Source organism: Lynx canadensis, chromosome E3, assembly GCF_007474595.2.
Source record: "Lynx canadensis isolate LIC74 chromosome E3, mLynCan4.pri.v2, whole genome shotgun sequence".
NCBI classification, from domain to species: domain Eukaryota; kingdom Metazoa; phylum Chordata; class Mammalia; order Carnivora; family Felidae; genus Lynx; species Lynx canadensis.
In genome coordinates this window covers 10,250,403-10,275,119 of record NC_044318.1, presented here as the reverse complement: position 1 = coordinate 10,275,119, position 24,717 = coordinate 10,250,403, and the positions used below count along the sequence as shown (strand labels likewise).

The following is a 24,717-nucleotide window of genomic DNA, read 5'->3' as shown; positions in this document are numbered from 1 at the left end:
AAACTCTCAAAGCAAACCTCAACCTCCCTCCTGCAGTGATCGGCCAGGCAACAGGCAAAAAGAAGCATTGATCGGGGGCGCCTGGGTGGCTCAGTCGGTTGAGCGTCCGACTTCAGCTCAGGTCGTGATCTCACAGTCCGTGAGTTCGAGCCCTGTGTGGGGCTCTGTGCTGACAGCTCAGAACCCGGAGCCCGTTTCAGATTCTGTGTCTCCCTCTCTCTGCCCCTCCCCAGCTCATGCGCGCGCGCTCTCTCTCGCTCTCTCTCTCTCTCCCTCTCTGTCTCTCCCCCCTTCAAAAATAAATAAAAACATTTAAAAAAAAAAACATTGATCGGCGCAAGTGGGCCTGAGTTCAGAGCCAACTCCTCCCACCTGCGTAATTGGACCACGCCCACATTCCGGGCAGACATCCTCGTGTAGCAGAAACCACGGTCTCTTTCCAGTTCCTTTCCCCAGGAGGTTTTTTCTTTTGGACCCATCTATGGAAGGCAGAGAATGCTCTGAATACAATATACAGCAATAAGGACAAGGGTCAGCAACTAATTTTAACAAAGGCAGGCACAGAAAAATGCAGATTTCCAGTATTCCTGGGATCAGTGCCTCAACTATTTCGTGTGCTATAAAGAACACTTCTATTATAGCTCACCACATGATGGCCTCAACCCAAAGCTAACCCTGGAACAATTCTGGATGAAGCCACACCACCAGGCAAATGTAGGTGACAAGAACTTTTTAGAAAGAACTGGCCCAAGACAACTCTAGCAAGGGGGAATCTGCATTTGGTTTCCCTTGAAGAGATTCTTCCGGCATCCAAGTGCCCATAAGCATCGAACTGTGCCTTGATTTTTCAAATAAGGCACATAACCGTCAGATGGCCTGAGACCAAGTCGTGGCCACAGTTCGAGAAAACCAATTCTGATTTTTTGCTGCCTCATCCTCATTAAAAAAGCCTCAGACGTGGTTTCAATTCCAGGAAACTGAAGTGAGGAGAGGTGATTGGTTTTTTTCGAGCATAGTGCATCTTTTTATCAGTGAATTTCAGAAGGGCCCTAATCACACAGGCCCCTAGGGATAAACGAATAAATTAACGATTACAAGAATGCCACGGAGGAATGATAAATGAAAACAAGGACACGTTCAGAGACACTTTACTTTTTCATTATTATCAAGGGCAGCTGTGACCAAGGTTACCAATATAAAGTGATTAAAATTAATTAGGGGATCAATAAAACGCAGTTGTTGGAGAGAGGAACGTAACTCGAGGGCAGCTGAAGGCCCGGAAGGCAACTTGAGGCAGAAAGCTATCTTGGGGGGGGAGGGGGGGGGGGGGGACTGGGGGTGGGATGCCTGAGCGGCTGCGTGGGTTAAACATCCGACTCCTGACTGGGGCTCAGCGCAGGATCTCACGGGTTCGTGAGTTCAAGCCCCGTGTCGGCCCCTGAGCTGATGACGTGAAACTTGCTTGGATTCTCCCTCTTTCTCTGCCCTTCCCCGACGTGCATGCCCCTGAAAACAAATTAACTTTAAAAAAAGAAGAAGAAAAAAGCTATCTGAGGGCAACTGGATTTGAATGAGGCAAAAAAAAAAAAACAAAAAACGGTAGCCTTAAGCACAGAAGAAGCTGCTTCCTTCAGCCCATCAGGGACCTCAGATCAGGAAACACAGTGCCTGCCCTTCCTAGCAGGAAGCTAACTGACCTTTTTTTAAAAAGCACTGGGGCGTCTGGGTGGCGCAGTCGGTTAAGCGTCCGACTTCAGCCAGGTCACGATCTCACGGTCCGTGAGTTCGAGCCCCGCGTCGGGCTCTGGGCTGATGGCTCAGAGCCTGGAGCCTGTTTCCGATTCTGTGTCTCCCTCTCTCTCTGCCCCTCCCCTGTTCATGCTCTGTCTCTCTCTGTCCCAAAAATAAATAAACGTTGAAAAAAAAAATTTTTTTTAAATAAATAAAAAATAAAAAGTGCTGGTTCAAGAAATGGGGTCAAAGAAGAGGACTGAACTGCAGAAGGAACAGCTCAAAGATCAAGAGGCACACTCTCAGCTCTGGAAGGGACAGGACTAGCCGGGGCTGGCCGGGGCTTTCAAACTGGGGCAGGGATCACAATGATCATCTGAATCTCAAAAGAGCCCACAGGGCATCCTTTCTCTTTTTTTTTTTTTAGTGTTTATTTTTGAGACAGAGAGGGACAGAGCGTGAGAGGAGGAGACACAGGATCTGAAGCAGGCTCCAGGCTCCGAGCTGTCAGCACAGAGCCCGACGCGGGGCTCGAATGCACGGACAGGGAGATCGTGACCCTCAGGACGCTTAAGTGACTGAGCCACCCCGGCGCCTAGAGATCATCCTCTTAAGCAGAGAGCCCAAGAGTCGCCTCCGGTGTCTGGGTCTGCTGCCTCGACCCCGACCATCATCTGCCAGCGTCTCTCCTTTGCCCCCCAGTCAGTCCATCGTCGACTCTCCACCCAGGGGCTAGAGTGATCCTCCTAAACACAGGTCTGTGTCTCTCCCCTGCTCCAGAGCCCCAGTGGGTGTCCCATCCCATACAGACAGCTGAAGCCATGCCCACCCTCTCTGCCCTCCTCTCCCCCTGCCCCTGGCCCCATCTGCCTATGCCCCACTCGGCACTCTCCCACCCCAGGGCCTTAGCACTGGCTATCCCTCTGCTAGGAACAGTCTTCCTCTAATATACTCACGGCTCCCTTTCTCACTGCATCAGGCCTCTGCACAAAAGGTCCCTCACCCGGGACGCCTGGGTGACTCAGTGGGTTCAGCATCCGACTTTGAGCAGGTCATGATCTCACGGTTCCTGAGGTGGGGCCCTGTGCTGACAGCTCCGAGCCTGGAGCCTGCCTCGGATTCTGTGTCTCCCTCTCTCTCTGCCCCTCCCCCACTTGTGCTTTGTCTCTCAAAAATAAATGTGTTAAAAAAAAAAAAAGGCCCCTCATCAGAAGGGCCTTCACAGACAGGAGGCCACGGCAGCCCCTCCAGTCAGCCTCCATCTGTTCTCCTGTTCTGCTTCATTTTGCTTCAGAGGACAGAGCATCCCCTGATAGACTTATTTACGTTTGTGGTCTCCGAAACTCTCCAATAAAAGGTAAGCTCCGTGTTTCCTGCTTTCCCCCCTAGAGCAGTGGTTTTCACCTGAGAGGGGGCGGGCTGCCCACCCCACAGGGCACCTGGCCATGTCCGGAGACATCTCTGACTGTCACAACTGGAGTGGAGGTGCTACGGCATCGAGGGGGAGAGGCCAGGGACGCTGGTCAGCATCCTACAGTGCACAGGGAGGCCCCCACAGCACGGGATGACCCGACCCAAAGGTCAGCAGTGCCGGCGCTGTGGGAACCTCTGCCCACGGCGGGTTCTCGGTACTTGCTGAATGAACGCCCGAGTGGATGCACACGGCCGGAGGCGGCAGGGCACAGGCGGGGGAACCCAGGCGCTCCCGACAAGCACTCAGCGCCTGTGTGAGGTGAGGCACGCCCCCTCATCTCCGAGACTCAGCCTCTGGCTGTCAGTAAGACGGGCAGGACAACACCTGCCCCGTGAGGCTGATGGGAAGGGCAGAGGAGGGGGACAAACGGAACACACTTAGAGTGGAGCCTGGCACCGAGGACACACTGAGCACACACGTGCTCACACGCACGTGTTCACGCGGAGTCCCTGCGGCCCGGCCTTCACTGTCCCTAGCACTCCGGAGGAACCGGTTTGCGTCCAGGGTCCCCTGCTCCCAGCCCCTTTCAGAACCAGGCCGGTGCAAGGGCCCGAGGTCCCAGAGAGGTGGACGGCAGGGCAGGACGTGCCGCCTCCGGGAGGCACAGGCACCCCTGGGCGCTCCGCTTTGTCCCCCAGAGAAGCCCCACTGGTACGCATTGCCCGCACCAGATGCGCACAGGGCACCCGTGCGATTCTCGCCAACAGCGGTGGACGTCTGAGAACAGGCGGCCAGTGATGGCCGAAGCGGGCTCCCTTCTCAAAGCCAGGAGTCCACCGGCAGCAGGAGCCAAGACCGGCAGAATCCCGTAGAAGGAGCCCAGGCAAGGGAACCACCACCCTAGAGAGGCTGTGTCTCCTGTGCCCTGCCACCTCCTGATTTCCCCTAAGCTCTGACTTCTTGGCTAAACCCATCGGAAACTCGGGAGAATGTGTGTGTATGGGGAGGGGAGAGGTCAAAACCCACCTGGGCCCTGGCCGAGTTCTCCCTCCCATCTCATCTAAGCCTCCCACAAACACCCAGCACGTGTGCTGCGGCCACAGGGGGCACTAGGGCAAGCGTCACTAGATATTGACTATGACCTGTCACCTGATGTCCCAGGAGTGGAACCTAACTTCCCCTCTAGACGTAAGCGGGAACCCCATTCGGTAGCTGCCCTTCCCATCTCCGTGCTTCAGGGACAAGGGGAGGTGGGCCTTTCGGGAAGGATCAGGGGAAAAGGGTGGCACAGCGAACCGAAACCCGGACACCAGTGAAAGGGGTCCTGGACCTCACACTCGGCCTGCACCCAGCAGATTCAGGTACTCGACAAGCTCTAGTTTGTAGGACGCTGCCAGCAAATCTGTGAGGGAGAGATCATGGATCCCGTTTTGCAGAAGAGAAAACGGAGCCTGGGGAAAGTCACCCACCCAAACCACAGACCTAAAAACAGCCTGAAATCTAAGTGCCTTCTCAAGTGAGGTGCTCTGTGTTGGAGAGGTGCCACCACGCCTCCCACTGTCCACCTCCATGCGGGACAGATGTCCCCACCTTCCTGCCCCGCTCTCTCTGCCCCTCACTCCCTGCTCCCCGGAGGGAGGGAGGCACGGGTGACGTGTCCCGCTCAGGAGCCTGCGAGGAGGGGCGGCACATGCTCAGCCCTCGCAGGTTCCCTCTCTTGGGGCTCACATGTAGGATTCTCGCACAGAGTCCTGACAGCTACTCCTGCCAGCACCGCTCAGTTGGGTTCGTGTCCAAAGAGCTGAGCCCCAAAGACCACGTGGCGTAGTTTTTTGTATATTTTTTTACTTCTTCGCCTCCCGTATGTGGTAACATACAAACACGTAGTCTGATTAAGGGGTCTCAGGTTACAAGGTCGCGAGGGATGTTGTCCCGTATGTGTTATGACCAGGTTGCCTTGGCGTTTTGTTGTTTTCTTCTCTCCCTAGGGAGGGACCCTCCCACACACCCACCCACCCGTGGGGGACGCTCAGGACCGACCCCAGCGGGGTCTCCACCTGAGCAGTGAACGCAGGGTTGACATTTTGGCAAGCCTGCATGCTCCCAGCTTACAGCTGTTTTCCAGGCAGCTTTACTGATAACGAGGCGGCCATTTGTGATGTCTCGGCGTCTAGAAGAGGTGACACCGAAACTGAGTCTTAAAAATGAGCCAGCGCTCTCCAGGCCACCAGCTGGGAGGCAGAGGCGGTGGGCAGTGCTCCCAGCAGAAGGACCAGAGGGACGGCGTCATGGGCACCGGGAAGCTGAGTGGGTGCAGACGCCTGAGGCAGCTGGGTGTGCTCAGAAGAAAGCTGACACCCTGTCCCAGGGCGAGGGTCAAAGGCGAGGGCCAGCCCTGTCCCTGCAGGCCGGCAGCTGCACTCTTCCAGATGCTGCCTCCACAGAGGTTAGATTCGGGGGGGAGGCTGGGAAGAGGGGGAAGGCAAACCCTTACTGCGACCTGTTAGTATCTTCAGTTTCTTCCGTGCAAATGTATTCACACACAAATAACAAACTTTCATGGTTGCCCTTGAGGCGCCCGGGTGGTTCACTGGGTTAAGCGGCTGACTCCAGATGTCGGCTCAGGTCATGATCTCGGGGTTCCTGAGTTCAAGCCCCACATCGGGCTCTGCACTGACCATGTAAAGCCTGCTTGGAATTCTCTCTCTCCCACTCTGTCTGTCCCTCTCCTATTTGTGCATGTTTTCTCCCTGTCTGTCTCTCTCTCTCCGCCCCCCCCTTCAAAATAAATAAATAAAACTTAAAAAGGTAATATTGAAGATCCCGCAGAGAGGAAAGAGATGGAGGGAAAGGAAGAATTGTGCCAGAACCCCTGGCACGCCTCCCATTACCCCCCTCCCATTATCGATCAGGCTGTCTCACGGGGGGATGGGGGGGGGACTCCCACCTTTTAGGACTGGAACCCCCGCTGGAGCCTGGGGCATTCTCCAGCCTCACTGCTCCGGGGACCCACCACTTCCACGGGATGCCCGCCCCAGCAGGCCACCTCCCCCGCCAAAGTCACACCTGGTAACTGCCCCTGTGATGTGACCACACGCTGAGCTGCCCCGGCTCATCTGGTGGCGCATTTCCAGCAAAGCTGGCATTTCAAACAAGTCTAACTGGTGCCTCACCCCCTGAGCAGGAAGCCGGCTCTGGATCAGCTCGGAAGTGCAACAAACAGTTACATTACCTAAGCTGCTGCCCACCAGGCTGAGAGCCCACTGGAGAGCTCAAGACCAAACAGTATTCCTGGCTGAGGGGCGATCAACACCCACCCCTGAGCACCCCTGTCCGTAAGCAAATCAGGAGTGTGCGTTGCTAAGGGAGCCCGCAGGAACACAACAGATCTGAGACTAGAAGCCTGAAATCCCAAAAGGGGGTAAATCATGTTTGGCTCAAAAGAACCACGAGCACAGACATGATGCTGAGACCTGGGGAGGTGACAGTAGTTCACGGCAGCCGCGGTGATGAGGGTCAAGGGAGAGCTTCACGGGGGAGCGACCCCAGCCTAAAGCAAGAGGTCACCCTGGAAGAGAGACTCCTGGCAGTACTCCGGGGGACAGGCCAGCTCCAGCCAAGTCCCTTCCCCTCTCTGTAAGATGGGGTGACAGCGGCTCCACCCTTACGGGGGTGTTGCGAAGGGTGAGTGCACGTGGCAGGGGACCGAGGGCCTGGCAGCAGGAAGAGCCCCTCCAGACCCCAGGGGTGCGGGGCTGGGTGGACTCCTCCCTCAGGAGCCTTTGCACACGGCTGCCCTCTCCCTGGAGTGCCCCCCAACCCCCTACACCCACCGCTGAGCCCTTCCCCCCTGTCGGCCTGGACAGCAGCCTCCATCTCAAAGCAGCAACAGGGAAACAGCCATGCAGGTCAGTTCCAGGCGGCACCCCACGTGGGGCCGGAGGCCTCTCCGGTTCTGGGGGGGGGGGGGGGGCATTCAAGGTGGGGGTGAGGGAAGGTCACTGTGCCAGTCACTTGGTGCCCATAGGCAACAAGGAATACATCACCCCGCGTGACCCAACTGCCTTCCTTGCCCCGTGCAACCCTTCTTTGTTTATTTCTGGGCTTTCTCACCATGGCTGCTTCCAAGAGACCCTGAACTTCTTGTGGGCCGGGTCCATGTAGCAAGAACTCACAGATGCTGAGCGCACTGGCATAAGCACTTTAGATTAACTTAGTCCTCACCACGACAGAGGATGCTGCATTTTAATGATGGGGAAACTGAGGCACAGTGCTTCTGAGTGGCAGAGCTGAACCTCCTTTACCTTTGACTCCCCAGCACCTACAGCAGGGCCCAGCATGTGAGAGATGCTCAGTAAGCGTTGTGGACTACATGAACACATCAATAAAGAAGTGAAGCATGTCTAAATTCCATCTGGAACATTCTAAGTACCAAGACAACAACTGAAGGTCTAGTAGATAACATTCAGGGGGAAGTTTCCCCTTTAAAGAAACTTTCCCAATGTGTGTTGGCTGTACCAACCAGATGCACTCCTTGTGCTTAAGGGAGTGGGCGAGGGGCTCAGAGTGCAACCAGGGCAATGGCCTGTTGGCCCGCCCTCCCCGCCTGAAACCGAATCATCAAACGCTCAGCCAAGCAATGGGCCGGCTGTCGGGCCTCGCCGCCCCCTCTGAATTGCTACAAAGCACTCTTCAAGCTGCAGAATGTGTGGAATTGTGTTGCCAGGCGATGAGCCAGACCTCCTCGCTAGCACTGAGAACCCCTTCCAGTAAGAGCGGGACAGAAGAGGACCCGCTCAACAAGGCCTATTGACAACCAAGGAGGTGTTTCTCACCCTCTGCCCCGGCTCATTCTCAAAAGTGAGGAGCCATCAAAAGGAAACAATCGAGTAGATTATCTGGGCTTACCTCTCTCTACGACCTGTCAATCACTCCCCACCCCCCAAAAAAAGGAAAAAGGAGGCAACAGTTAGGATTCCAATGCCGAGTAACACTCCACCGATAATGAATTATACCTCGTGACAAGCAGTGACAGAGGAGAACTGTTTTCTAATTAGCTGTATGATGCCTTTTCAAAACAGGGCCAGACACCTACCCCTCCTCAGAAAGCCGCCAGCAACGTACAACTGTAGTCACGCTAACAGCAAATACAACGCTCTGCGCGTGCCTGATGTTTGTCGACTAGAAAAGACCCCTGCTCCCACTGCCATCACCACCCCCACCTCACAGTTAAAATAGGGCACAAGCACGGGGCACCCAAAATTGAGACAGCAACACCCCAGAGCTGCAGAAGGGAAGCGGTCTTGAGCAAAGCAGAGAAAGGGCCAGAGTGCCCCCTGGTGGCCGCAGGGCTGCCCTTCCTGCAATCAGCGGGAATCAAGGCTGAGCCACTTCAACTTCCCGTTTCCAAATAATCATACGGTCAAACAAAGAAATTAATTCAGGAGTAGAAACTCATTTTTACAGGGGAAGTGAAGGAATTTAAGGCATGAATACCAACAAGGACCAACTGAAGGAATTGTGAACAAGCGGAGCCCCAAGGAGCTGCACGTTCTGAATGTGCATGTCTCTACAGCGATCAGATCCAGCTATCATTTATTCCAGTCTACAGGTGTTTATTCTTATGCATCTACAGCCCCCCCCTAAATCATCCTCATTGCACTGATGGAACTCAACGGCTCCCAAGGTCACGCCCAAGAACAAATGCTCTCTGAGAACGATCATTTCATTTGGGTTCGTTTGGAATCCATTTATCTCCTAAGTTTTAGTCCCTGGGCCATGCAGGAGGCACGTGGTGAAAAAAAAAAAAAAAAAAAAAGGAAAAGGTTTACAACAAAACACACATCCCGGAAAACAGCCCCACTGCCTCCCTCTCCGGCCTTAGGGTTTCAGGCCCTGGGCACTGCTGTCTCCAGAGCTGGACCATTCTCTGCTGGGGGGCCGTCCCGTGCACAGGAGGAAGCTGACAGCATCCCCACCCCAGTGTGACACCCAAAAACGTCTCCAGGTGTTGCCCAAGGTCCTCTGGGGATGAAAGCACCCCCAAATGAGAACCACTGTCCTTCCAATCACTTCCTTTCTCAAGGCCCCCAGCCTCTCAGACCGACCACATTCTTCTCCTCTTAACTAGGAGGGAAGACTCAGGAGCAAAAGCCGCATAAAGGGAACTTTAGGGGCCTGTGCAGCAGGGAGGATTTCAGTAAACCAGGAAGTCAGGCCTCTCCCTGTGCAGCTCAACAAGAAGGCCCAGATCCTGCCTTCAGGATGATTAGCCAGAAATGTACCCTTTGAGGATGTTAATAACAGAGCTACCAGTTACCGAACACTTAATACGCCAGGCGCTCTCCCAAACATGTTTCTTCCATTTTTTCCTACCAAGATGTAATTTACATAAAATATCTTCAGTAGTTTCCATGTATGTATTGATTTAATCCTCACAACCCTATTCAACAAGTACTTCTAATAGCCCCATTTTACAGATGAGAATACGGAGGCACAGACAGGCTAGATACCTTGCGCAAGTTCCCACTGCTACTTGGGGCAGGGATGTGGGTAAGAACACAGCGAGCCTACCGGTAGTAACATCAGAGCAGAACTGCGACAGCAAGGGTAACACCACCATACCCACTAGGGCTGCTGCAGATACCGTGTGTAATCGCCACATACTGAGCACCCACGTGTTTCTTACATTCTTCCAAGGTCTGGAGCCCTCTGAAGCAGAATAACGAAAGCAAAGAAATTCTCCCCAGGAAAAATCCATGTATGCGCACAAACTCCCTAACACAGTTTTGCACACGGTGGCAAGGGCTTCTGCAGTCTGTGAAACTATCCCCGGGCTTCCAGTAAAACACCACACATAATATACTCGAAGCTGTGTGCTACACATTTCACACAGCTCGTTCAGAATCCTGTAAGCAGGTGGTATTTCACTTCGTTTCGGGGACGGGGAAACCGAGTTCAGAGAAGGTAAAGCATTTGCCCAAGGTCACACAGCTCTTCAACAGCAGCACTGTGGTCAGCTTGACCCCAGTGTTCTTCCCACCCCAAAAGGCTGCCTTCTCAACTCAATTCATCTGCGACCACCCATGCCAGAACACTATAAAAATAAAAGACGCGTAAAGTACAGAACGGATTTATATATCTCATCTTCCAGCAGCACTGGTGATAGAAACTTGGCAGTGACCATGTAAAAGGGGCTGCTGGCCACTCAGAATTAAAACCTGAAGGTGATATTTGCCTCTCACGAAGGTTAATTCACCTTGTACCAACTCTGTAAGGCAGTGTCTTTTCAAAGCAGTCCGCAGGCATCCAGGCACTCACACACATACCATCCTGCCTCTTTCCAAATGGCCATGCCTCCTACATCGGCCAGCACCTGGCCTAGAGGAGGAAAAGCTACGGGCCAGATGTCAACGTCAGTGTGCTTGTGCTTACGAGTGTACCAACCAAAGGTCATGCAAAGTCAGCTCCACGGTCAGCACATTTGCAAGGGAGCCAGTCAGCATGGGGAAAATGACAAGGTCTGGCTTTGACCGCAGACCAACAAGCCCAACAAGACAAGACACTAGAAACATCCAGACTTCAACAACCTGGCTTTCACGGCTGCACAGAACACAGGGATCACGACTCCCTTCCCAGAATAGATGGTGAGAAGCATAAGGAATCCTTGAGCGCAGTCTCCTCCGAGTCAAAGCTGGGGAAACTGAGGCACAGGGACATCGAGGGACCCACTACTATCAGAGGCAGTGTCAGAGCCAAGGCTTCCTGACTCTCAAGCCAGTGCTCCCTCTACCACCACCAGCTGCCTCCTCCCTGACGGGGGCGGGGGGTACCGCTCACCCCCACGTGTAACTCACAGTCCCGGGCTCGTGCTGCGTGACCGAGCTAGAGACGGAGGGGTGACGGGGGAACTGGCTTTCGGGTCATTCCAGCAGAACCCTTTCCAAAGTCTCCAGGTTTGTCAGAACTCGAATAAACACCATTCCGTTCCTTCATCCACTCCACGAAGGTCTCCTGAGCCACAACGACATGTCAGGCAGGATTACAGGCCCTGGGATGCAGGCCCTAAGCGAGCAGGCAAAGCGCCCGGCTTCAAGGAGCTCACATCCCCGTGGGGACACGCAAATCCAAGGAAAAGCATATTCAGGTTTCAGGTCAGGAAGGCTTTGAAAACCTGGAATCTGCAGACGTGAAAATACCACGGGTGGTGCAGGAAAAGCTCTTCCAGACGAGTGCTCGGGAGGGAAGCCTCTTCAAGGGGGGACATCTCGGCAGACCCGAATGCTTTCCTCTGAGGGCGGAGCACTCCAGAAGCCCTGGGCTTCCAGGAACAGCGAGGAGGGAGAGAGGAAAGGCCGGTCCCACCGCATCCTGGCACTCAGGCCTCCCGCGACGCCTCTCGGCCTGTTTCCTCAACTACGAACCGAGGCCCAGACGCCCGCCTGCAGGGATGCTGTGACAATTGGGCAACAGCGTAAATAAAGCCTGGGTCACAGGAGGCGAAACAAGCGAGGAGACAGCATACTATGAACCTCTTCTGGGCACTCCTCGAAGGAGACTGGAATTGCCCCAGAGACCGGTCTGAACCCGTGGGTGGGGTGTGCCGTCTGAAGCCAGGCTGGCAGAGGTCACCTAGAAAGAACCAGGAGGGAACTGGCAAGGACCAGGCTCACAACCCTAGGGGTTTGGGCTCCAACTAGGGTTCAGAGCTTGACCCCTGGGGCTACTGAATGGGTTCCAAACTGACCCCCACAGAGGTCTCCGGAAATAATTCCAGAAAGAACTGGCACTCCTCCAGAGATGCCACCCAAACATCATGACATGATGCTGGACACTCACGGCTATTCTCTCACTGTCCTCAGTCTCGACCTGGTCCCCAGGCCTTGCTGGGCGATGAGCAGACTCGGGAACCCAGAACGGCAAGGCTCACCACATGTGGGGCTTACAAGCACTCGGAGGGGTGCCCATCCCGTGTAATGCCTGATGCAGCACTCGGGTTTCCTGCCGTGCTAGGTCAGTGCATTTAACCCTCAGAACGGCCCTGAGAAGCCAGTGTAAGTGTCTTCATTTTACACATGAGGAAACGGGGCCCAGAGAGTCTGAGGGGGAGAAAAAAAGCAAGAGAAAGGGACGCCTAGTCAGGAAGCACTGGAGGGAGGGCCAGACCCCAGGCTGCGCACCCTCCCCCCAGCTCTCCGCAGCACCTAGCACCTTGCTGTATTGTGGGTGTCCATGCACAGCGCTCAGGGCACCGACTGTGGATTGCTGGCAGCTTGAGAGAGTGGGGGCACGCACGCCAACTCAGGAGTCCCAGCCTGAGAGGCACAGGGGAGGCCTTCACGAACCACCAAGCAAGGAAGGGCCAGCGGGGACTTACGGGGAGGACTGGAGGCCTGGAGGGCGTACTACTGAGGGTGCCCTAGGTAGCAGACGAGCCTCCCAACCTGCCCTTTGCAAGAGCAAGCGGGAGCCATCACGTCGCTCTGCTTAACACCCTGCACCGGCTTCCCGCTGCTCTTGGCATAAAATCCGACTGAGGGCCATCTCCAGCATCCTCCAGCTCAGGGCTCCCCACTTCCCGCTACCCAGCCATACCTCCGGCATCACCGCCCACCAGCAGAGCCCCACTGTCCCCCTCACCCTGAAGGCCTCAGCTGCGCCATCACCCGATACCAACCTGTCTTAATAATACACCCTGAAACAGTCCCCATTCCAGAGCTTGAGATTCGCCAGCCAAGTTCACGTGTCTGTTAACGTCACCACTGTGGGTCTTCCCCTCTGGCTGGCAACTCCTCGGGGCAGGCTTTTTGGCTCCTTGCTCACTGACATACAAGCCAAGGTTAGCACGGGGAGGTGGGGGCCGTTGGCCTGTCCTCTTGGCCTTCTCCCCGAGCCACACGGCCATCGCTCTGAGCAGCGAACAGTGTCCTGTGCCCCCACACACACACATTTCCTCTCCACATCAGGCAGAAGAGCCAACGGGAGCACCAGAGTCCCCAACAAAAGGATAGAAACAAAAGGCGGGGTCGGGGGGCTACAAATGTCATACAAAAGCATGGAGAGGGGCTGCCCCTCCAGGGAATGCACAGCCACCCAGCCTCAAGGCCCCATTTTTCCAGCTCTTCAAGTAGCAGATTGCATTAAACTATTCGCAAGTACTGCTGGTGAACGGACAAGAACCCGGCAGCTGTCACCAGCTGTCACCAGCTGTCACCCTACTGGCAATGCGGTTAACTGAGAACATAAAAAGGCTACTGGTAACAGGCCCATAAATACAGGATTCACCTGTGGCCTGCTCACGCCCCAGCCCAGGAACTAACCAGGAAGGAACACATAAGCAGAAAAAAATAATTTACTACAAGCCTGGTGCTGCCCATTCTTTCCTTAAAATGAGTGAAGCCTGGGTGGTTCAGTTGGGTTAAGCGACCGACTTCGGCTCAGGTCATGATCTCACGGTTCGTGGGTTTGAGCCCCACACGTCGGGCTCTGTGCTGACAGCTCAGAGCCTGGAGCCTGCTTCCGATTCTGCGTCTTCCTCTCTCTGTCCCTCCCCTGCTCGTGCTCGCTCTTGTGCTCTCTCTCTCAAAAATAAATAAACATTAAAAAAAAATTAAAAACTTTTTAACAGAAAAATTTTTTTAACTGAGTGAAGACAGTCAGTGCAAAAACAAACAACAAAAATACCTGCCCAAACAATCCAGTTTGTCGGAATATTACAGTCGTGCGGCAGGATGACCCGGGAGATGAAGGGGGAAAGGCCTCGGGAATAACGTTAAGGAAACAATACAAACAGGCTCACTGGTAAGAGCTGCTGTTCACCGACTCTCAGCTCTGACCCAAATACTCTTCTCAGCAAAAGACGGGTGTTGGCAGCATCCTTGGGTTGGGATGACAGACCCCGAGAGGTTCCGTCCACCCTGGGGAGCGTGGGGAACCGGGCGGCCTGGTTTCAGAGTGTGGCCTCCTGGCTGGGACAGCACATCACCCGCCAAAGCAACAGGCGGGCCGCGGTTCCCACCCCCGCGCACCAGAAACACAAACACACACAAACTTAGCTGCGGAAATGGAAGTGCCCGGGCAGAACTGCGGCTGTTTTGGGGTGCTCCAGACTGCCTCTAGTACTTCACGAAACAACCATTTCTTCCCAACAGGCCTTGTGTGCTCTTAAGTGCCAAAGGGCCTGCAGAAAGGGCAGCAATGTAGGCCTGGCCACAGCATCCTCTCTTGGGCCCTTAATAACAACAAGCCGACAAGCCGACAAGCCGACAAGCCAAAAAGCCAAGGACAAAACCCTCTGCCACATCGAGAGACATCTCTCGAGAGGAGAGACAGACAGAGGAGACAGAGAGAGAGAGGAGAGAGAGAGGAGAGGGAGAGAGAGAGAGAGAGAGAAGAGAGAGAGCTCTCGAGGGGAAGGCCACTTGGCAGGGGACCTGTGAGTTATCCCCAAGCACCGAGGATTCAGGACTCCAGTTTCGTCACAGCGCCAAGGCAGCCGCCTGTACCGACCGGGAAAGGAAGCGGGGAAGCTGCTTGGCAGGATGTGAGGGAAACGCTCCCTGCTTCACGGAGCAGAGCTGGGGCCCCCCAGCCAGGCTCTTCGCAGTTTTAGAGAGGGAGGCATCTCCCCTGAGTGGAATCCTATGTGCTTCACATGCTGGGATGCAATCCTTGAACTGGAGGTGGGCAGCTCCTAGGACACCATTCTCGGGACTCCCCGGGACTGCAGGTGCCCCCCCCCCTCCCAGCCAGGCAGAATTCATATGTGAAGCCCTAACCTTCAGTGGGACTGTACTGGGAGGTAGAGCCTTTAAGGAGGTAATTAAGGTGAAATGGGGTCCTAAGGGTGGGACTCTAATTCAGCAGGACAGGGGTCTTTATCAGCACAGGAGGAGACACCAGGGATGCACAGGCAGACAGAAAAGGCCAGCTGCAAGGCAAGGACAGCAGCCCTGCCAGGAGCCGTCACGGTCACCTGGACTCCCAGCCTCCAGAACTGCAAGACAGAAGTTTGTTTTCAGGCCGCCCAGTCTGTGGGGCTCTGTTAGGGCCACCCCAGCTGACACCCAGCTGACACCCTAGACACCCGGACCGGCTCACGCTTCTCGTTTTTCTACAACGATACGGTGCCAGAGGTAGGATGAGGGGGCCACAAGTCAAACCCACCTTCCATCCGAAATTTCTAAGGATCTTGACCTCTCATCCTCTCTAAGGATCCTGACACACACGAGCAATGCAGGGCTGCGTCCAGAAGGCTCGCTGAAATTCACCGCCACCTCAGCAAACAGAGCCCCCACCCCCCGCCCCCGCCCCAGGAAGCACACGTTCACCGCCACAAAGTACCGAGGGTCGAGATGAGGGTGTGCTGACATATCTCCTCCGAGACTCGAGTCACGAACTCTGGGTAAGTCCCTACTTGCCGAAGATCGCAAGTCATATAACCGGATTTACATTTTCGGAAAACCGTCTGAGTCAAAGCAAGGAAAACAGAGCCTAAATCTCAGCCGTCGGCGCAACTGCAGTGTGTCTGGACGGACGACCTTACTGCCGGTGGGCACGCAGGGCCAGCTACCTGCTCCGGCACAAAGTGGCTGAGGGAGACCCACGGGCCAGCCGGCAGCGCGGCACGAGCTTGGCGGTGGTGGAGGGACTTCATCTGGGGAACACAGTGCTGGACAGTTGCTGGGGTGCACGGAGATGCCCGCACCCCAGTAAAGCGCCCACGGCAAGGCCCCTATGAAGTGTGGTACTCGGGTGCGCGATCTCAGTCAGGGTCGCCGTTCTCTGCAAAGCAAACGGAAACTCCTTGGAGGGGACACACCTCAGGGCCAGAGTGAAGTCTCGTCCCTCTACGTGAGGTGGGAGCCACACAAAGAGAGAACACTGCAGACGCAGAAAGACGAGGCATGAAGTCACAGGGACTCGGACAAGACGCCTTCTGTCCCTTCTCAATCCTTCTGGTTACTTCCAGGAAAAAGATCGGAGTTTAGCACTAGGATATCCCCAACACCCTCCTTGTGCTGCTCACTGACTCGCCTCCTTTTGACAATGGGAGGGGGTCTCAGACAGAAGCTGGGACAGGCAAAGACATCCAGGCCGACTGAGCATTGGCTCCTTTCTGCTGCCTTTGTTTTCAGTTACCTGCTATTTAGGTCAACTAAGAGTGACTCTCCATTTACTACAATCATGGAAAGTTCCCTTTTTAAATAAAGGCACTCAACTTTTCCTAAGTGCACCCATTAAAAAAAAAAAAATTACAGGATAAATACCAGTACAGCAGTAAATAAATAACTGAAATTTGAAAGCCAGCAACTTCAGTGTTCTCCCAGCCCGTGTGCCCCACATGTACAGATCGACAAATATCTGCCCGGCATAACTCAAGCCAGAGAAGCACCACAATGAACTGCACGCTTTCACTGCACAGAGGGAGACTGGTCATTTCCACCGACCAACCTCATTTCCTCCTTGATCCCTGACCCAGACAGTGCTGGCCGTCTCCCAGACCCCGCTCTTCCTCCCTAAGCAATGAAAACCCTAATGACGGGGTGGGGAGCACTGCCTCTCTAAGCAACGAAAACCCTATGGTGGGGGTAGGGGGACACTGCCTCCCTACAGTCGGGGAGGCCACGGGACTGATGTTGGCCAAGTCAGTGGGATACTGTGTGCACTTCTAGGAAGGGTCCTCGCAGCTGGGGGCAGGCGTCAACTTTTTTGTACCCCGTGGACCCGTTCTGCAGTCTGGTGAAGCCCACGGACCTCTTCTCAGAAAAAGATTTTAAAATACAGAAAATAAAACACACAAGATTTCAAAGGAAACAGATTATACTGAAATAGGATTATCAAAATGTAAAAAATAAAAGTGACACAAAAATACACAGAATTCTTTATTATCACATTTTAAAAACTACCCTATTTTCCAGCAGAAACAATAATCTGAGATTTTTTTTTCATGTTGCAGCTCTCAGGGGGGCCTGCGACTTCTATCGGCGATAAAGTCACCCATTTTGTTAACATGAATGTGGTTTCTATGGTTTGCTGGTACTTTCATAAGTGAAGGAAATGTAGATTTCAGCCAGAGGCTAGAGGGAAAAGTTGAATCCTATCGATGGAAATGTCTCCTTTGCTCCCTCCTCCTTCCTGCTACCTGGGATGAGACTGGGATGGCTGGAGCTAAAACAGCCATTTTGGACTACGAGGCAAGAGGGAAGGAGTCCCAGTCTCTTGACGAACAGGGAGCCACATACCAGCCCCAGCCTGCCTACTTCCGGAAAGAGAGACGAATTTCTATCTCCTTAAGCTACAGCTGGCTTTCTCTTTATTATATAAAACCACACAAACCTAACCTTGTTATATCTCTAATACTTTTTCCCCAGCACAAAGGTTTGAAACCGTTTGAACCTGACCTTTAACAACCTTCGCACTTAAGAGATACACTCTTCCTTAATTATAAAAATGATTCCTCCAGACCTACCCAATCGGCACAGTTCCTCTGTGGCTGATGACAGTACAGGAGGCAAGCCCCCAAACCCCTCAAAACTCAGTGCCGCTCCAGCTCTGAAGCGTGTCCTTTAGAGCGGGCACACGCCCAAACTGGTCATTAACCACAGCTCAGGAAGCTTAGAAAGGCACAGCACACTCACACCACGGACACACACACCTGACTTTACCCCACATCTCGTGAAGTCCACAGTCACGCAGGGGCAAGCGCCACGGCACCCGCTGAGGCGCAGGCCCGAGGGTCACCCGGCCTTGGGGGAGGATACTCAGCAGGTACTTACTAATTGTCATCGACTCTGGCACCGAGGAGGAAGGTAGCAGGCTGCTGAGAGGGCCTCCCTGGCCAGGGGGACTGGTTTCCACACTGGGAAAAAGCAGACGGGAGCAAGTCATACTCGGCCACTCAAAATGAACACAGAACTAGCAGGGACTCAGCGTTTTCAGGTACAACCACCAGAAGGCGCAGGAGGCAGCCCTTCAAAACCCCGGTCAGCCCTCATCATTTGCAGACTCTCCCTCTTTGCAAATCTGCCTGCCGATGCTGATTTGTGTCCCTGAAATCAACACTCAGTATTCTTCTAAAACAAACAGCAGGGGTGCCTGGGTGGCTCAGTCCAACTTCAGCTCAGGTCATGATCTCACGGTCGGTGAGTTCGAGCCCCGCATCGGGCCGTGTGCTGACAGCTCAGAGCCCGGAGCCTGCTTCGGGTTCTGTGTCCCCCTCTCTCTCTGCTCTCCCTGCTAGCACTCTGTCTCTTTCTCTCAAAAATAAATAAAACATTAAAAACATTTTTTTAAGAAACAGCAGAAAGGACTCTGCATCCTGGATGGACCTGGTGACACCCGTCCTCCCTGACAATGTACTGACCGTGCAGGAACCTACAGGTGGTGTCACTGTCACAGAGCAGACCCCCGTCGACTCAGGGAGAGACAGTAACACCAAGCATGGCTTGATGTAACCAGTGACTCCCACCCTGGAGCTGAGGTTGAAAATGCAGGTGTGATCGACCCCTGGTTTGTGCCCAGTTAAAACCATGAAGAGAGAAGAAACAACTCTAAGAGCCGCAAAGATCGCGGTGGCATCAGGGAGACTTCAGTGTCCATCTGAGCTCTGCCACCAAATATCCAACAACTTTGAGCAACTCAGTTTCCCTTGGAGATACTTTTATTTGAAAATCAGAAACCCAACACGGTGCTTACTACTCTATTCGGGACGAAGCACTTCTCAAATACGTGAGAGCTAAGTGGCTCGAGTATCCCACAATATTAAAGTTGCCTAATATTGTGACGAAATGTTAAAACCCAGTAAATGACAGTAGAAGAGGTACCCAGATATGCCCCCAAAATCATAAAAAGTAAAGGGGGTCCACAAATGAAGTTTGGTAGCACGCCGTTTCTCACGCGGACACCCTCAGCAACTTCCCATCTAAACCTGAACATAAGTGTGAAATAAGGCCTTGACCTTGAATCCCAGCAGGTGCGCTCCTACCTTCAAAAAAGCATCAAAGGTACAGCTGTCAACGGACAATTCAATCCCAAAGGCGATCTGGCTTCTGAATACTAACCTGTACCGGGACCCAGGCTCCGGGAGAACATGGTCTTCTGGTCCGGTCCCGTTCTCCAGGCTCCCAAGGGGGGCATCTGTGCACAGAGAGCAGTGGCGGAGAGAAAGTCAGCAGTCTGTTTTCATTTCGTTTTCTCCAAGAGGCACGGGCACGGTGCAGACACGGGCTCCCCTCTACATCAGTCGACTTACAAATGTTTCCTGGCCCGCACGCTGGATTTTAATCTGCTACTTGTTTCGTCCTTTTGGCCAGAATCTCAGATTTGCCACCAGGCACTGACACAAGGCAGGGGGCCCCAACATCCCACTTAACCTTTTTAACCTTGAGCCACCCGGAATGGTGCACCAAGTCCATATTCAGAGCCAGCCTCAGGATCAGAGAACAAAAAGTAGCTTTCTGTTGGACAAAACTGCTTGCGCTGTAGTGGCTGATGACAGACACAAGGGGGCAGCACAGTCCCATCACCGATAGCGTCTACATCAAAACCCAGGGCGCTGCCGCCTTCTGAAAAGCTACCACCCAGCACAGAGTGGTGTGTGAGAAAGGCATTCGGAACAAGTGAGGCCACAAATCATCTCTACAGGCACTGAAGATTTTCATAAATGTGTTAGTTGCTGTTCAAGTCTCGTTTCAGAAAAAAGTGCAAATCATGGCCCCCTGGGCTGGACGGTGACATTAAGGCCGGTATCACCCATGGCTAACACTTGCCCAGTGGAGAAATTTCTGGCTTTTCGACAGCCATTGCAGAACCAGGCCCGGATGCAGGCACGGGGCAGAGGCGGGAGGGAGCCCATCTCACTGCCCTAAGCTAGGCGGCCTCCTGCCTGTCCCTCCTCCCGTTTTGGCCGGAGTTTCATCCTGCTGGACATTCCCCAGCTCTTAAAGGGGTTGCACTTGGGGAGTCCTAAGGAGAGAATGTTTTGCCACCTTTTCTTCTACCCTGCCATCCCCATCAAGCTATTCCACTCGCTCCTACTTTTTTAAAGGAGTTTGAGGGGGAAACGTCACCCTACAGCCCAGCCTGCCTACCACAGGCTCCGTCGCCACCGCCATCATCATTCCCGCCCTCCCACCTTCATCTTTTCTGATTCCTTTGTGACCGTGCCTCTGGATCCCGGCTCAGGGGCCCCCCTTGGCCACTCCAACAGGGTCTGGGCCCTGGCCCCCGGCTGTGTAAAGGGGACACGTCCCAAGCAAGCGCCTCTGGCTGAGACCTCAACCCGGAACCCGTGGCCCACGGTGCTAGCTGCCCTCCTGAAAGCTCTACCGGGCCACCCTGCAGGGCCCACCAACTGATCGTAACGTCCAAACTGCTCCCTTCTGTCACCCTCTCCACTGGGCCTTCTCCCCTCAGAGCGAGGCGCCCTCCTCCCTCCATCATGGAGCCAGGGAGCCCCAGACCTGCCGGCTCCACCTCATTATCGCCCACTCCTTGTCCAGAGTCGTCGCCACTGCCGCCCTAGTGCTGAGGCTCGATACCTTCCAGGGGTCTCCTGCAGGAGCCCCCACAGTTCTGCCTCACCCCTGATGGTCCAACCCACTCACGGCTATCAGATTCCCCTCCCTGGAACGGAAACGGGGACTCCAACATACACAGCAGAAACCCACGGCTGGAGTAAAGGCCCACATCGTCCGCCAGCATTCCAGACACCCTCCATCCGACTCAGCCCAGCGATGTCCCACGGGAGCACAGGCGGCCCAGGCTGCCTCACTCGCCCTCAAGGCACCCTCGGAGGTGCCCGCTACTATTATCTTAATTCTTCAGATGTGAAGACAGGCCTGGAGTTCAGTGACCTGTCCGAGATCACAAGCTAATGTGTGAGAGTCTGAACCTCACTCTGCCCAGACCCAGAGCTAAGCCCTTTCCCCCTCCGTGATCTCTCACACAGCTGATCTGGGCCACGTGCCTCTCTCTCTAGGCGTCCTTGAACTCCCCGCCCCATTCCTCTGTCTATACCGTGTCCCCACCTGGATATCCATTTTCCAACCACCAGGTGTCCACTCCCGTCGGCAAGCCCCACCCCCAGGTACTCGGTCCGCCCACTGCGCCCCCACTCAGCACAGGCTTCCTGAGCCCACACTGTGGGCCCGGCTCTGACCAGGGTCAGGGTCACACCGGAACCAGGGCAGACACAGCCCCGCCCTTGAGGACCTCAAAGACCAGCAGCGGGACGGGCATCGCCAAGTAATTACACAAATACACGGTTCCAAGCTGAGGTGAGGGCATGGGGACACACGAGGTTTATGGCAGTGTGAACAGGACGCCCGGCTTGCCTGGGAAGGGGGCGGAGGAGCCCTCTGCACGTGACACTTGGGCTGCCACCCGAAGGACGCGCACAGGCTGCAGGAGGCGGGAGGAGAGAGACGGCGGTGGGCTCGGCTCGAGGAAGCAGACGCGGGCTGGTGTGGCTGGGGCATCGCGAGGGCATCGAGCTGTGGGGCAAGCCGGGGCCTCGGGGGCCACAGTGAGGGTTCCTGATCTTATCCTCAGGGCACTAGAAGAGCTTGAAGCAGGGGAATGAGGCGATCTGATTCAAGTTCTAAGCATCACTCCAGTTGCTGTGCGAAGAGTGGCCAGGGTGGGGGCAGGGGTGGGAGCAGAGGGAGCTGCCGATGTCCCTTGTCCCCTCCTTGCACGCAAAACTCCGGGGGCTGGGAGGGCTCATCTCCAGATCCCCCCAGAGCCCAGCACAGGGCCGGTAGAGAGCAGGACACCCACTGGTTGCGTAAAGAAAACCACGAGCCCTGAGTGGCACACAACCGTCATGAGCGGTGTGGGGACCACACATTATGCAGGTCCGGGGCACCACAGGGTCCTGACATCCCCAACACTAACACTACCCACTGGGAGCCAAGCCCCGGATCAACCATCTCAGGTCAGTGCGGTGCTACAACAGAGCCTCCTCGACCCCAACAAGCAACCCCAAAGACCCAACGTGAGACAAGAAGTTGAAGAACCAGGGAAATGAAGGTTTGAGGATCCAAGGTCTCAAATGAATGAACAAGGCCTCAAACGGACCCTGGAGGGCACCTGGGGGGCAGCTGGGGGGCACCTGGGGGGGGGCTCAGTCGGTTAAGTGTCTGACTCTTGATTTCGGCTCAGGTCATGATTTCACAGTTGGTGAGTTCGAGCCCCGCGTTGGGTTCTGCACTGACAGTAGGGAACCTGCTTGGGATTCTTACTGTCTGCCCCTCCCCCACCTGTGCGCATGCTCTCTGTCTCTCTAACATAAATAAACAGAAGGAAGGAAGGAAGGAAGGAAGGAAGGAAGGAAGGAAGGAAGGAAGGAAGGAAGGAAGGAAGGAAGGAAGGGAAAAGAAAAGAAAAGAAAAGAAAAGAAAGAAAAGAAAAAGAAAAGAAAAGAAAAGAAAAGAAAGAAAAGAAAAGAAAAGAAAAGAAGCTAACTAACTCTGAAGTTGCTAAGACCCACCACCAACCCCAGGACCCTCGATGAGGACAGGAGCAATAACAATTTCATGTGTGCAATGGGTAGAAATGGGTGTTCACCTCCGTTGAGTATTCTTGGTTGAAAGGAACTTTGGGGCTTCTTCTCCCATGCAGCTTCAAAGAAATGGTAAATGTGCTTTGCTATGTTGCAGGTGACAGACACGCCCAGAGGAACGACTGTATCTAATCCCACACCCCGGTCCCATGTGACCTGAATGGTGTCTTCCTTCTCTGAGCCTCCCACCCCAGCTCCAAAGCACGGCCCCCTAAGCCACAGAGCCTCCTCGTCCACGAATCAGGACAATACTTCTGTGTCCGGAGTCCCCTTCTCTGCCACCTTCTCTCTCTCCAGATTTGGCCACCAAAAAACTCCTCCTCCACCACGTACCTCCCTCCGTCTTCCTCTAAATGTCCCCACGGGCAGTGACGCTACAGACACCAACACTTTCAAAGATGATGGGAAGGTCTCCTAAGGATAGAGCCATCTGGGTCCAAAACTGTCATTAAAGACACAAAATGGCTCCCTGGCCAGAATGAGAGGCTATGTTAACCCTGCTCAAGTAGAAGGGTGTCACTCAGAAAGGAGAGCGGTCAGAAGTGACCAGGAGCAAAGGAGTCTGGGACAGAAATGCCGAGAGCACGCACTCAGAGCCGCCCAGGGAAAGGCCTCCCTGACAGGTGAGTCCTGACACCAGAGGTCCGCCCGCCTCCCAGGGAAACGGGGGCCAGGCCAGGAGGGACTCGATGCCACCTGGCCTTCCAGTCGGGCAGCAGATCGACTCCGGTGCTGTCTCTCCTGTCTTCTGCAGCCTGAGCATAATTGTCTTCCTATGCAACTCCTACCCCCGGCGAGTCTGCCCAAGGCTGTCACAGGCTCCCGGGACTCCTGGCGGCTTTGTTACCACAGTAAACTAACAAGCTGGCAGGCGGCTCACACACAGCATGTCTGATGAGGATAATGGAGATAAGCTGGAGCTCGGGGTCCCCCAACAGTGACAAGGTGAAGCCTCGGGTCTGGAAGGCTGACAAGCAGAGGCGGGACCAGGGGAAAGCTTCCCGAGAGGATGCTGGAGGCTGGCCAGAGGCCGCTTTCCCCGCAGACCCTGGAGGAAGCCCGCAGAGGGAGGAGGAGTGCTGGGTTCTGGAAGACTCCACCCCAGCACAGAGGGCAACAGGGCAGCACCCCCGGAGCAGCCAGCCCCCAGCCCCCAGCCCCAAGAGGAAGGGGCTGCCAGAAACGGGACAGCGTGCCTAGTGCGGGCACCTGGCAGCTGGGCGGAAAGGCCCCCTCGGTGGGGAGGGCGACAAGGTGAGTAGGGTGTTGGGTCACCAGCTGCAAGTCCCACACGGGTCCCACGTGGGCGTCAGGACCACCTGCCTTCTGCGAGCCCCCACGTGCACCGTGCTCAGTGGACAATGGCGAGGCACCCAACCCCACCGCTGGCCGCTGGGACCACGGACGGCCACCTGAGGGAAAGGAGAAGCCGGGCCCACCAGCCGGCCCCTCTCAGCGGTTTCAGCGGAGACCCCAGGAGAAGCGCTGGCTGGTAAGAAGGCTGCGCGGCTGAGGCCGAAAGGGGAGAGGGCAAGAGAGAGCAAGACTGTCAAAGGGCAGTGGAGACAGGACAGACCACATGAGGAAGTGCGGGGCGCGGGACGGGGGACACACACGAACGCCCTTCATTCCAAGTCCCCAGCACGAGATGCCCACGTGGACGGCAGGCTCTCTCGGGGCCGTGGCAGGTGCCTGGCGTCTCTCCCCACATTCACCTGGGAGTCCCCGCCACAAATCTAGAGGAAGGTGAGAGAACACGACCAGCCCTTCCTCACGGGCCGTGGGTGAGAGGGGACGTGTTCATCCACACCGGCTGCCCTGCAGTCCCGGACTCGCTCCAAGGGCTTGGTACGCCTCAGCTGTCAGGATCACCACCGGCTGCACCTTCCGAAGAGGAGCCCGGCCCGGTGGACTGAGTCACTCAACCACCACGCTCTGGAGCCTCAGTTTCCGCCAGGAGCACTGCCACCCGGAGAGGTGACCGGCTCGCGCAGCTCCTGGAGCCAGG

The 24,717-nt window shown here is 55.1% G+C and overlaps 1 protein-coding gene across 8 annotated transcripts in view; it reads right to left on the bottom strand.

Moving 5' to 3' along the window:
• Positions 1-24,717, bottom strand: part of SNX29 (sorting nexin 29) — a 501,802-nt gene that overhangs the window by 401,818 nt on the left and 75,267 nt on the right. For all 8 annotated transcript variants that reach the window (XR_003965611.1, XR_003965609.1, XM_030300939.1 and 5 more), the window contains 2 exons: positions 19,207-19,282; positions 17,923-18,005 (listed from right to left, as the gene is read on the bottom strand). Coding sequence is in view for 6 of the 8 variants with exons in the window: in XM_030300939.1 (XP_030156799.1) it covers positions 17,923-18,005; positions 19,207-19,282 (159 nt within the window). In the remaining 2 variants the exon portion in view is untranslated. The remainder of the gene's footprint in view (positions 1-17,922; positions 18,006-19,206; positions 19,283-24,717) is intronic.